Source organism: Grampus griseus (assembly GCF_964374135.1).
Source record: "Grampus griseus genome assembly, chromosome: 5".
Lineage (NCBI taxonomy): Eukaryota > Metazoa > Chordata > Mammalia > Artiodactyla > Delphinidae > Grampus > Grampus griseus.
Window position 1 is genome coordinate 33981283 of NC_138998.1, and position 14181 is coordinate 33995463.

Sequence of the window (14181 nt, forward strand, 5' to 3'; positions counted from 1 at the left end):
CTGTGAATGGCCTTTATTCCCTTGGTCTACCACTGAGGGGTGGGTTTTTCGTTTTGCTTTCTATTTTTTTCCAGTTAGGTTTTGCTGATCAGGCATCCTGGCTTTGGTGGAGGGAAGTGGTGAGCTCTGATCCTCCCTCTTGCCTTGTGTGGGGCATTTGGTTTCACCTCCTGACCCCTGCCTATGTGGCCCACTGCAAACTAGGGCCCAGGCGAACATAGATCAGCCTACATCCGCCAGACAAAGTTGGTTCCAGTGCTCACTCACACCTGAAGAGTCAGGCTTTTGTATTCCTGGCCTCTGAGGAATTTCCTTATTTTCTTTCCAGCATAGCTATGTATTATTACTACATGTATTTTTAAAATTATTTTTAATATTTTACCCAGCATTTTTAGTTGTATTATCCTGGGAGGGGATTCTATGACCGTCTAGTATGCCACATTGCTGAAAATGGAACACTCAAATCTTGGTATAGGATTTTGAAAGTTAATCCTCTAATATAGAGGCAGCATAATTTTGTGAGGAGCAAACATCTAGAATTTTTTATACTTCTGTGTCTGGTCTTAGAAAGAAATTTTACTGATTCAGTAGCAGCTGAAAAAGCTTCTTCACCTAAACATGTTTACTTTGGATATTAGCAGTTTATGGCATTATTTACTTTTCTAACTTTAACTAATGAACTTTTTTCCTTTTATACTTTAAGGAGGTAATTGAGTTCTATATTCAAAATGAAAATTCAGTAGACAAGTGGAAAAAACCTTTAGTGATTGATAAACTCAAGGTAAGAAAAATAAGAGAACCTTAAAAGTGGAGAATTTATATAGAGGCATTTTTTGAGACCTTTGTTTGTTGTTGCTTCTGTTGTTATATATGTAGAGGATAATTATATCAATTATAACTTTTTAAAAAGAAAGTTAAAAATAGAATCTGTAATATACAAATTAGGTTACATAGTGTGTTGTGTATGGTATGTGATGAAGACAGCCTCTTAACAGCTGTTCAAATTAAAAATACAATCAGCACTACTCGCTTGAGACTGAAGTTGAGGCAGGGTATTTTTCCCACATGGGCTTAATTCAATTTCATGTTTTCAGATTTTAACACATGTTAGAAATTGAAATGGACAAATAGTATATTTGGCATAATTATGCTCAGATGTAGGAGATTTTATAATCACTGTGATTCAATAAGAAGTACTCAAGTAAGCAAATTTAGTTTTTCAGCCAAATCTAAGGAAGCTTAACTGTTAAGAAATTGTTGATTTATAATGAATTAATAACTACTTGCACTGTAGAATACAATGAAATAAATAATTTCATAAATTCAAAAGGCATAAATAGCAGTATCTTTTAAAAATAAATAATTTTAGGTCATGATAAATTATGATAACTCTGGCATATTCATCACCTTGACAGGAAATGGCCAAAGCAGAAGGCCTCTGGAACTTGTTTTTGCCAGCTGTAAGCGGTCTCAGCCAAGTAGACTATGCCTTGATTGCTGAAGAAACAGGAAAATGCTTTTTTGCTCCAGATGTCTTTAACTGCCAAGCACCAGGTTACTACATTATTTAAAAACAGAACTTTTCTCAGATATTTTGAGCAGTGTTTAAAATTTCTCTATTTTATGACAAGGAAGTTTTTCTACACAAAGTCATTGATTTATAAATTTGTCTATAATTTTACTTTCAGTTACTTTTATTTAAATATTTTAAAAAATGGACCTAAAGTTCTCATTGGATTATTCTTTTATTAAACATCATTACATTAAGAGTATTAGTGAATAGAAGTCACCACCAAAGGGATTGGCCATATAAGGTTTCCAGTTTTCTAACAGTATTAAACATATCTATGGTTAGTTAGAATGGATAGAGTTTTAAATCTTTTGGTTAGCCTCACTATATCTCCATTTACTCACCAATTATTTATCAGTTGCCTACTATATGCCAAGCACTATTTTAGCAACTATCATGAAATAAAATACACAAAGATTCCTGCCTCATGGAGCTGGCATTCTAATAGAGAGAGACAAAAATAAACAATAGCTAGATTAAATAAGTAATTATATAAGTAAGTTTGAAGATGAAAAGTGCTTTGGGGAAAAAAAACCGGCAAGGTAGGGGAGCTCTGGAGTGCTGAGGGACAGGTAATGTGTATAACAATTTAAGATGGAAGGCTCAGAATAGGCCTTGTTAGGAAAATGACATTCAGTAAAGACTTAAAGAAGGTGAGAGAGTTAATCATGCTGAGATCTGGGGGAAGAGTTTTCATAGCATAGAGAACATAAAATGCAAAGGCCCTAAAGCAAGAGTGTGACTGGTATATTTCAAGAATAGCCAAGGAGGTCAGTGTGGCTGGGAAAGAATAGCAAAAGATATCAGAGAGGAAAGGGCCTTGTATGTTGGGACTTATAGGGCAGGTGAGTGCTTATACTTTCAGTGAAATGGGGATTTGAGCAGAGGAGTGACAAGATGTCACTTCAGTTTTAAAAGAATCCCTTTGGCTGCTATGTTGAGAATTAACAAAAGGAGAGAAGGAAGTAAGCAGGGAGTCTTGTTGTGATGGTCTTGGTGAGAGATGATGGGGATTTGTTCAAGGGAGTAGCAGTGGAGTGAGAAGTGGAAAGATTCTAAATATATTTTGAGGGCAGAGCCAAGAGGATTTCCTGATTGATTATGAGGTATTAATGGGGGAGTCAAGGATGCCTTCAAGGACTTTGGCATGAAAAATTGGAAGGATGAGGGAAGGAGGCCAACTTTTCTTTAAAAAGGTAATATGGAAGGAATAAACCAGGAATGTAGTCTTTAGAAGGTGTTTTCAAACCCAATTTGCAGAAGGAATCCCCTAAAAAGCTTTGAAAAAATCCGGATTCACAGGCTTCATCCCTGGAGATTCTGATTCAGTAGGTCTAGGGTAGACCCTTGATATGTCTTTTGTCTTTTTTCCCCAAAGTTACTGTGGTTATTTTTGATGCTTCCAGTCAAGGACTGGTATTTGATTTGTAGTAGAAGGATAATTGTATAATATCCTATAGTGTCCCTGCACAAGTTAGTCCTCATTTTGCCTTTTGTGCTTATTGTATGGCCCAAAAAGAGTTAGTGAAGCGGGGAAGTGCCCAAAAGAGGTATGTTTGATGTCAGAGAAAACACAATCTAGTTGCTTCTCGAAGTGTTTCCACACTGGACTTTGACTCTCATTTCTCGGGAATTATTAAGATAATCCATAAACCTCTGATAATGGTTGAACTTGTCCCAGATATGGTTTTCTCTCTTCAAAACACTGATTTGTCTATTTACTGATGACTACATTTTAATCCAATAATGAGGCTACTGTAAAAGTAAATAAATCTATTCACAGAGTTTCTAAAGATTTTATCTCTTTATATGTAGCTATTATATCATGTTACATAGGTAGCATAATTTTGTGGAAAGAGACTGGTAGTCTTTTGCTTAAAACTTTTTTTATTGCCACTCATAGTAAGATATATTTTATATTGTGACCCAATATGTAGTGTATGAAGCTGTATGTGTGTGTTCATGGATTGATTTATGGAAATCAGGAGGGGAGAGACATATATTACTGAAAAAAGGCTTCATGAAACAAGTTTCCCTTACTACATGAATTCATATATTTTCCACTGAGTCTAGTCTAATGTATTCTATTTTGATCTATTTTCATTTCTCAGAGAATGCTAGTCATATTCCATTGAATTAATTTTATGACAAACTAATGGGTCATAATATGAAAAATAATGCTATAGAAGGCATCCATTGCAGATGCAGCTCTGCCGCTATTTTTCCATTTGACCTATGAACTTTTCACTAGATGGTCATAGACTTTTTTCTAGTATTAAAATTTCATTAGTCTATCGGTTATAATATGATACCACCAAACTGCTGAAATTTTAAAATTGGCAAGGGAAATACATTTTCTTTGACCAAAGTATGATAAGCAACTGTCCTCAGCAAACAAGATGTATAAAACCATAGGTAGAAAACTAGGCATTTTCTCTTTGTAGTGGAGATATATTCATGAAGGCCTTTGGGCTATTGTGTTTTAGAGCACTGTGTTTTGCTTTATACAAAGCAGATAAAGAAGGGAATATGATTGATGTTGATTAAATACTTAAGAGTTTTCTTAAGTGTATATGAGATGAATTTCTACTCAAGATACCCAAATTATTTCCCAAATAGTTATAAAATATTATGGGACACATATGTAGTCTTCTGATTTGCCTTTTGTTTTGGTTTGGTTTTTTTGCCCATCAATAAGTCATACAATATTGTATATTGGAATGTTGAAAATAGTCATTTTAATTCTAAAGCCGTTACTAGAAAATTTGGAGGCCTTTAGGCTAATTTGGGGGAAATTTTTTTTTTTGTACAAGTAATTTATCTAGGCTTTTTTTTTTTTTAACGAACCTATAAATGATAACTTTGGTTTGTCAGATTCTCAGAATAAACTAATTTTTGGAAAGTTTTTATTCAATATTTACCTCATTCAAACTACAAGAAACACTGGATTTAAAACAAGCAAAGAAAACAATGAACTTCATTAATTATAATTCAAGACTCATTTTCTCCCTCAGTTGAAAAGAATTTTAAGCTTGTGTTAATCTACTAGGAATTGTGTGCATTTTAATATAACTTGGGCCCTGTTAGGAGTGCCTGAACAGAGTACAAACATGTTTTGAGAGACTTAACTTAGACTTAGCTCAATTTTCATAGGCATTTCAATAGCTGTCCTTAATATCATTGTAAGAGACGATATTGAAAAATTCTTCCTCAAAATCTTATAAGTAATCAGCATTCAAGAGAAAGGTTTTAGAGAGTATTTTTAGAAATTTGATGGGAATGAAAATCAGAGAAAGGCATCTAGAGCATTTTGCTCCACAGCAGACATGAAGCATTCTTTTTCACCTGAGAGTGATACTGCAGTGTATCATGTATTGCACAATGCCCTCTGAGGGCTGGAGAGGGTCTTTGAAGTTATCTATTGTCATTTTCTATCCAGGGCAGGGATTCCATGTTTAGCATCCTTGAGATATTACCTAGTACTTTTCTAGGTGGTATGGGATCACAAAAGTAAGAGCAGTGCTAGCGGTAAAAAGACAATAATTACTATGTGAGGTCAAAGGAAGGAGATATTTCTGATTGGGTAGCTGGAGAGTCTTCACAATGGAGATGGCTCAGAAGCAGAGGTTTACTTAGGAGTGACAGGTAGAATTTCACCAGAGAGAAGGCCTGGCCCAAGCAAACATGTGGAAGTTAAAAAGCACAAGGTATGTTTGAGGAACAGGAGTCTCAGTAATAAGTAATGTTAATTGTTCTCTAAGAGCATTGCAGTCACTCCAAGCAGAGTATATTTGCAAGATAGCAGGGAAAGGTTAGGCCAGTAAATTATTTTCCTCAGTCCTAATTGAGTTAAAACTCAGAGCCATGCTTCATTGGGATGAAGTAGACAAGTGTCTGTGATTCAGAACAAGTTGAATAAATAGGCACCAAATGCCATGTACTTGTAACTACTTATGACATACCTTCCTTGTAAATTGTATTTACTATTATGTTTAGTCTACGGCCATGCCACCCTGAATGCACCCAATCTCGTCTGTTATGTTTCAAAATATTTTTGTTAGTAAATATTTGCTCTAAAAAGATTCATGTCTGTTTTCTATATATAGTTTGGATTTCACATTAATAAATTTTTAAATGCAAAACAAGTGCTTTTCCTTATTACGTGTAGACACAGGGAACATGGAGGTGCTTCACCTATATGGAAGTGAGAAACAGAAGCAGCAGTGGCTTGAGCCTCTTCTTCAAGGGAGCATTGCCTCTTGCTTCTGTATGACAGGTAAGAGCAATTCAGTCACATTCTCCCATTGGGCAGCCACTCGTCCCAGTTATTATGGAGGAACTGAAGAAATGTGGGACGTGGCTCTGTGTTTCAGGCAAATTTGCCTGTGACCAGAAATGTGAACATGTTTGTTGGAGCCCAATTTTAATTTTTGGCATTTTTAAATGTGCAGAATAAAATTGTCCTCCCCTTTGGGAGGACACCAGATGATGTTTTCTGGTAGCCTGCTTTAGGCATTAGCAGCAGAGTAAACCTAGTTTTATAACCTTTTGACTTGCATCTAAAATTGCCATCTGTGGGTGTTTAAGATCTTTTTTACCCTAGTGTATGAAATATTGATCTTTGTGATAATTTTATATTGACACTTAAAAACTACTCAACTCTTCCATAAACCCAGAAAAATAGAACTTTCACCAGTGTTGGTCATATAGCTCAAATTATAATCATGTAGGGTAATTAAACTAGGAGCATGTTAATAAAAATGGGTTTTGGTGCATTTGTACATAGGAAACAGTAATTAAGCACTCTTCAAAGGACAAAATCATTGTTCCATATTTGAGTTTAGAATTAAACTCAATTTCATCTGGCCATGATTTTGGCCAGATTTTATTGTCCTTCTCTAACATTGCATACATTTATAATAGCAAAACTGATCTCCATTTAAACCAGTAAGAGGCCTTTATTGAATACCTGCTGTATGCTGTGTTGTCTACAAAGCTCTAATTAATTACAAAATAAATAGAGTACACACCTCCTTTTCTAAAGAAAGAGGGTCTCTAGTTTTAGAAAGAGAACACATAAAATATCTTAAGGATCCATTCAAAAGAGCAGCACATTAACAAGTGCAGATTACTATGATTGAGAGCTAGCCTCTAAGTTCTAAAATGCAATGCAGTAAAGCAGTCTTGTAAAAGTGTCCTATGGAAAACTTTCTGAAGACATTAAGTGTTGAGCAAGCTTTATAGAATGCAAAATAAATAGATTGGTGAAAGCATTCCTGATGGAATTTGCAGTTAGAAGTTGTTTAAGATACTACAGAAATAGAGTCACAGATGTCAAAAACAAATTTATGGTTACCAAGGGGGAAAGCGGGGGAGGGAGTGGGGAGATAAATAGGGAGATTGGGATTAACATATACACATTACTATGTATAAAACAGATAACTGCTGAGAACCTACTGTATAGCACAGGGAACTCTACTCAATACTCTGTAATGACCTATATGGGAAAAGAATCTGAGAAAGAGTGGATATATGATTCACTTTTCTGTACAGCAGAAACTAACACGACATTGTAAATCAACTACACTCCAATAAAAATTAATTTAAAAAAAAAAAGAAAAAAAAGAAGTTGTTTAAGATACTAAACCTATGGTGGGGAAATCTGGCTTGCAAATATGTAGTACAGATTTTCATTGTGGGAAGTAAAGAACGATTTTTTTTTTTTTTTTCTGTACTTGGGCCTCTCGCTGTTGTGGCCTCTCCCGTTGCGGAGCACAGGCTCCGGACGCGCAGGCTCAGCGGCCATGACTCACGAGCCCAGCCGCTCCGCGGCATGTGAGATCTTCCCGGACCGGGGCACAAACCCGCGTCCCCTGCGTCGGCAGGCGGACTCTCAACCACTGCGCCACCAGGGAAGCCCAAGAACGATATTTTTAATGCACGTTTGATGATTGGAGAAAAGATTGAGTTGTATCCCAAGTCATATATCACTGAGGATGCCAAGAACACAATTCAGATAGTTGATCTATCTTGAGTTGTTCTAAATACTTCATTTATTCATTTTTCCAATGCACATTTATTGAATACCTACTATGTGTAGGTTGTAGAAGAACCAGGGGGAATGGGGGAAGGGTAGGAAGATGAAAAAGACAAAGATGCCTCTGTCCTCAGAGTTCACATTTCTTTAACTAAGGGTCTTTTGTAAACTAATGGTATCTGCCTGCCTGTAAATTCAGCCTTTGCTTATTTATAGAGCCCGATGTAGCTTCAAGTGATGCCACAAATATTGAATGTAGCATCCAGCAAGATGGAGATAGCTATATAATTAACGGCAAGAAATGGTGGTGCACTGGTGAGTATTCTATTGATTCTTCGTGCTAGATACTGTGCTAGAATAATAAGATACATAGTTATTCATTTCATGACCACAGTTCTTTAAATTCTGTCTTTGAAAGCATTTTCAAATTTAGAAATAGTTGATAAAAAGAAAAGTAATTTTAAAACAATGTCTTGATTGGGCAATGTTTATTTAAGAGCAGAAAACGTCTTTTTTTTTACAGTTTGTGAGAGAAAAAATTTATATTAGTGCACACTATTTTTGACCTTTGTCATTTATATCAAAAATTTTAATAGGGGCATATTACATGGACTATAATAATTTATATATAATTGTTTTTAAAGAGATAAGCAGCCCATATTATTAAAAATAATTTATTGTGGTACATATTTTCATTGTTTAAAAATACAAGTATTTAAGTGAAAAATAAGAGTCTTGGGGCTTCCCTGGTGGCGCAGTGGTTGAGAGTCCGCCTGCCGATGCAGGGGACACGGGTTCGTGCCCCGGTCTGGGAAGATCCCACGTGCCGCGGAGCGGCTGGGCCCGTGAGCCATGGCCGCTGAGCCTGCGCGTCCGGAGCCTGTGCTCCGCAACGGGAGAGGCCACAACAGTGAGAGGCCCGCATACCGCCAAAAAAAAAGAGTCTTTAGACATAGGAAAATATATTATTTAGTCAACCCTCAGTAATTGACTCACGTAAATGGATGAGCCCTTTAGGCAGTTATAAAAATTGAAACCTAGATAAATGTGATTGTCTGAGGATTGCTTCTAGAGTATAAATGATAAATCTAACAGGATAACCAGCTTATTACTAAAGAAAGTTGACATCATAAAAGCAAATTACATGTTTAGAAACTTACCAGTAATATATTACAATAGCCAGAAAAGCTTTTTGTTTTTGTTTTTGCTTTTTTTTTTTTTGATTGCCAATTGTTATTCTTTCTGGAGTTTTATGAAATCTCTTACAAATTAAGAAACAAGAAAAAGAAAAAGACATTGAATTTTGCTGCATAGTTATTCAAGTACTAAAATTATGCAGGGAAATTGTTCTTATATTAAAATTTAGATAATTTAAAATAATTATAAATGCCCCTTAATTTAAATTTCTTTAATAATCTGTTTTAGATGACCTAACTTATAGTGTTTTTCTTATGTATGACTGTTACTACTATTTTCCTATATTGTTAATTTTAATTTCCATGTTTTATGCATTTATTTTTTGTTTCCTCTTTTTCTTGGCTTCTACCTCACTCCCCTTCCCCACCCTAACCTCTTCTTTGTTATAAGTTGCCACCACAGTGTTTGAGATTTGAATTTCAGAGAAATGCAGATGTTTGATCTGAGGGAGAAACCTCATTCATGTGTATCAAAGCAAGAGACAGAGCAGTTTTATATTTAAATGCTGAAAGTACTGGTTGGCTCTGTAGCATCTTCAGAATCGAAAGGAATCTCCTCCACATTTTGTCTTTGTCTTCTCCAGGACCCATATTTCTTGGCAACTTTCATGATGTAGATTTTAAAAGAGTTTCCCATAAAAACATACAGGACCGGGTTGAGGCAGCTGTGAAAGAGTGCAATGCTCTCTGTGATTTGGATGGCAACATCCATACGTTTGCTCATGTCGCAGTTGGTGATCAGGGAGTAGATGATATCTATGGCTTGGCAGAACTTGACAATGTTATAAGGCAGCTGAGTGACAAGGAAAACTATGACCACTGTGAGCAGAATTTTGAGGGGCCGAGATTTTGTAGTGTTTGGCATCTTGATGAGCGTCTTTGCCGTGATGAAGTAGCACACTGCCATAATAAGAAAGGGTATTACAAATCCAACGCAGATTTCCAGCATTTGAATTGATGCTTTCATTGATGTTCCTAGGTGGTATGGAAAGATGGGAATGCACCTAGCCTTGTGATTTACTGTATAAAAAACCAGCTGAGGTATACTCAGCAAGATGGCAGCCATCCAGACACAGGAACAGATGAGCCAGCATTGTTTTTGCACTCCCGATTGACTGGGAGCTTTAGTTACTGCCCAATATCTGTCTATGCTGATACAAGCCAGAAACTGCATTCCAGAGACAAAGTTGACCGTGTACAAGGCTGAAGTGACTTTGCACATGATTTTCCCTAAAACCCACCCATGAACTGCATTAACTGCCCAAAAAGGCAGAGTGAATAGAAGGAGTAAATCTGCCACTGTCAAATTCAGGATGTACACATCTGTTTTGGTTCGCCTCTTTTTGTAATGGGCATAAATCGCCACTATTATAGAATTGCCTGCAAGTCCAATGATGAAAGCTATTGTGAAGAAGGCAGGCAGGAAAACTTTTGCAAATTTTCTGACCTCTTCTTTTATACAGATCACTTCATACTGACTATAGTCATGAGTGTCATTCATTTCATTTTCCTCATAATAGTAATCTGTTGACTGGTTGTGTTCCAAAGCCATGGCTCCAATCTAAATGGCAAAAAGAATACAGGATATTTATTTTAATATTTCTTAAGTGGAAACGCTTTTGATCTAGCATATGTTTTATTCTTTTATTAGAGAATAGATTGTTGCCATAACATATGTGAGCCTGAACCTGCCACTCTTTGAAACTCTTTAATGGAAGCCACGTTGGAATATATCCCCAAGAGTAGTTTTTCATCGCTTGATTTTACAAGTTTGTGTACAGGAGCTGGGATTTACAGAGGGAAGATAAAAATAATACCCTGGGGAATTTCATTAATCATTAAACCCTGTAACTTTTATATATACAACTTTGTGATTCTTACACAGTATATTGACAATAAATTAAATTTTAAAATTAAAATAATTTTATTTATTTAAAATAAATATTATTTTTATATATTTATGAATTTATTTTAAAATAAGTTAAATATATTATCTCAGCATTTTACTTAATTTTACTGGTTGGCTTTTATAAAACAAAGTCTCCTCTAGTTAGCTTCCCTCCAAAACCTGTCACTACATGCTGATTGTAAACTACTATTTGGTAGCACTGTTGTTCCACTAGTCACCTAAGCCTTCAGCCTGTACCATCCTTGATTTATCTCTTATCTTCATCCCTGATTTCCAGTCAGCCCCTAAATTCTGATTTTACCTCCCAAATAGGTCTCAAATCTGTCTCTTCCTTTTAATCTGTGCTCCTTGACACATCCACATAATTCAACCATCATTATTACCTGGCCTATTACAATATCTTCCCAAGTGGCATCCTACTGTTCTTCTTTTTTTTTTTTTTTTTTCCAGTACGCTGGCCTCTCACTGTTGTGGCCTCTCCCGTTGCAGAGCACAGGCTCCGGACGCGCAGGCTTAGCGGCCATGGCTCACGGGCCCAGCCGCTCCGCGGCCTGTGGGATCTTCCCGGACCGGGGCACAAACCCGTGTCCCCTATATCGGCAGGCGGACTCTCAACCACTGCGCCACCAGGGAAGCCCCGTCCTACTGTTCTTATTCCTCCTTACCACCTCCTTATCAAAACATTTTTCTTACTGCCATCAGAGTGCTCTCTCTCTAAAATGTCAATCCATCACTGCTGCTTATTAGCTCCTCACCTGAAAGACACATCCCTTCATCTGAAAGATACAATCTAAGCTCCTTACCATGATACCCAAGGCTCCTTCCATAATGTTGTCCTACCCATGGTTCCTGCTACATCTCTCTACTGTGCACCCTGCATGGTAGACAGCAACAATATTGATTTGCCAGCGATTTTCTGGCACACACCATGCTACAGCACATGTCTACATCATTACTCATTCTGTTCTTTTATCTGATGGACTATTTCCTGCCCTTCCCTTGAAGGGCCAGTTCCTACCCAGTTAACTTAGATGTCACCTCTCCCGAAGACTTTCCCGATCCAATAACTGTATCTGCATATCTCTCAGAGAACTGACCCCATCCTATGGAAGACATGTTTCTCAGACTACCTTTTCCCTCTGTGCTCTAAGTTCCCTAAGACTATGACCTGTTGGATTTATGTTTATAATTAATACCCGAAGAGAGTGCCAGGCCCACTCTAGGTGCCCAGCAAATATTTGTCAAACTAAACGTTTTACCAATAGTTTAAAGCTATTACTCTAGAATGGAAGGATGATACTGCAGGAATCTCATGTCTCTTCATTAAGTTATTCTACTGTACTGGCTATTAACACCCTGTAGTATTAAGATAAGCTTGCACAGAATTCACAAGTTTTAAAATATATATAATAATAACTTTCAGTGTTTTTATTATAGTGCTGAGTTTTGTTATACTTTTTCCTTAGCCCTTCTGTCTCCCTTTATCCTTAAAGTTATTTGAAAAGTTCCAATCTGGAAGACTACTTTAGTCTTCGTTTTCTTATATGTTAATTATTAATACGGTAGGAACTTTGTTCTTTCCTTCTCTTTTATCACACAAATCTTGAACCCAGTGATAAGGTATAATATGGCCAAACAGATAAGATATTAAGGAAAGATATTTTAAAAGAATTAATCATGCTAAAAATATGAATAAATAAGCGTAGGAATGGAAACTATTTGCAGAAGTGATCCTTCTGGCAGAAACATAGAAACACATTTAAATGCCTTTGTAATTATCATAAGAATAAAAAAATTTAACAATAAAACAAAGCAGGAAAAAATGATATAGCAAAACCTATTATTAACAAAGTTTGATAGGCAAGTAATCGTATTAAAATAATATTTTCTTCTTGCTATGTTCATATTTTTGTTTTAAGGTTAACATGTATAACTTTTCAAATAGCTCTTTTCTGCACATGTAAACTTTTATGCATACATAAATATACCAAACCTTTGGGCTTAAAAAAAAATCATATACAAGTCTGAATGGAAGAAGAAAGAAAAAACCAACCTGTTTCTGTCAGCAGACAGGAGCAGTCTTGAGTGCAGAGAGTAAGATAGAATGACCTCTCTAACTCAGCATACTTTTATTTTCGTTTTATACCCCGCCTTTGTCTTACATCCAGTAAGGCTTTCAGGAAATTTAACCTTGTGAGCACTTGATCTTTTATTTTATGTATAACCATCCTGTGAACTCAAATCCAAGTTCTTAAGTGTCCTAGGTTACAAACTTGAAGGAATTCAATCTCGTTTCAAAAACTACAGACCTTTCGAAGTTTCCACTTAGCCAAAGGGAACAGGAACGTGCCTGCAGCTGAGGTACTGACTGCCAAACCAAAAGAATTCACCAGAGCGCCTCAAGGCAGCTAACAAGTATTTACTTGTAGGTAGCATCTAGAAAAATACTCTCTAAAATTATTTTGTCTAGGAAAGAAAACAAAAAATGATTGTAACCTAGAAAGTTATCTTTGTAAAGACTAAATTATCAAAAACTAAATTTTAAGTAATCATTAGGTATTTATAGTAGAATTTAAATCTTTATACCACATCATTTTGTATTTTTCTTAAACTATGAGACTCCCCTTGGCCTCACTGTACTCCTTATCTGTCCTTGACCCCAGAGTATGACTTTCCCCACAACTTTAAATTCTTGTTCCTTCCTGTAATCTTCTTCAATGGCCAGCTCCAAACTTTCAAAATCCTTCTGTCTGGAAAGGCTATCTCTGGCTATCTCCCCCTCCCTCTACTTCCAAACAAATGAAAGTTAGAGAAAGAAGATAAATGTATGCAGATTTAACCCTTGGCCTTGACTCTCCCTATATTTGCATAACAGTTCCCTTATTTACTTTCTCTAGGCTCAGTCTCCCCCTTCAGAAATTATTTCAGACCAATGCCATTTTTTCTAAAAGCAACTGATCTAACTTTCCTGTTGATTCACAGAAAAGAGACTCTAGAGCACTGGGGCCTTCATCTTCCCACAGTATGTGTCTGGGGATACAGCCAACTTCTCCTCCTTGTTATCCACCAGTCTTTGAGAAGAGTTATTTGCATGCAGCTAAACCATCTCACCAAGAAAAAAATGCCTGACCAAATGTAAAATAGATAGCAAGTGGGAAGCAGCCCCATAGCACAGGAAGATCAGCTCAGTGCTTTGTGACCACCTAGAGGGGTGGGATAGGGAGAGTGGGAGGGAGGGAGATGCAAGAGGGAAGAGATATGGGGATATATGTATATGTATTAGTGATTCACTTTGTTATACAGCAGAAACTAACACACCATTGTAAAGCAATTATACTCCAATAAAGATGTTTAAAAAATAAATAAATAAAATAAAACACTTCCAAATTGAAAAAAAGAAAAAAGTGCCTGGATTTGTAGTGTTAGACATTTTCCATGGTGTAAACACTCCCACCATGGCCAATTTCAG

At 36.3% G+C, this 14181-nt stretch overlaps 2 protein-coding genes across 4 annotated transcripts in view; one reads left to right on the plus strand and one right to left on the minus strand.

Annotated features, from left to right (window-relative positions):
• Nucleotides 1–14181, plus strand: part of ACAD11 (acyl-CoA dehydrogenase family member 11) — an 89130-nt gene that overhangs the window by 42589 nt on the left and 32360 nt on the right. For all 3 annotated transcript variants that reach the window (XM_082654809.1, XM_082654810.1, XM_082654811.1), the window contains exons 10-13: nucleotides 704–781; nucleotides 1416–1554; nucleotides 5739–5846; nucleotides 7824–7922. In XM_082654809.1, coding sequence (XP_082510935.1) covers nucleotides 704–781; nucleotides 1416–1554; nucleotides 5739–5846; nucleotides 7824–7922 — 424 coding nt within the window. The remainder of the gene's footprint in view (nucleotides 1–703; nucleotides 782–1415; nucleotides 1555–5738; nucleotides 5847–7823; nucleotides 7923–14181) is intronic.
• On the minus strand, nucleotides 9303–10355 carry ACKR4 (atypical chemokine receptor 4; the record flags this gene model as incomplete). Its single annotated transcript, XM_082654812.1, has 1 exon — nucleotides 9303–10355. One exon carries the CDS (start codon nucleotides 10353–10355, stop codon nucleotides 9303–9305), a length of 1053 nt encoding a protein of 350 aa, XP_082510938.1.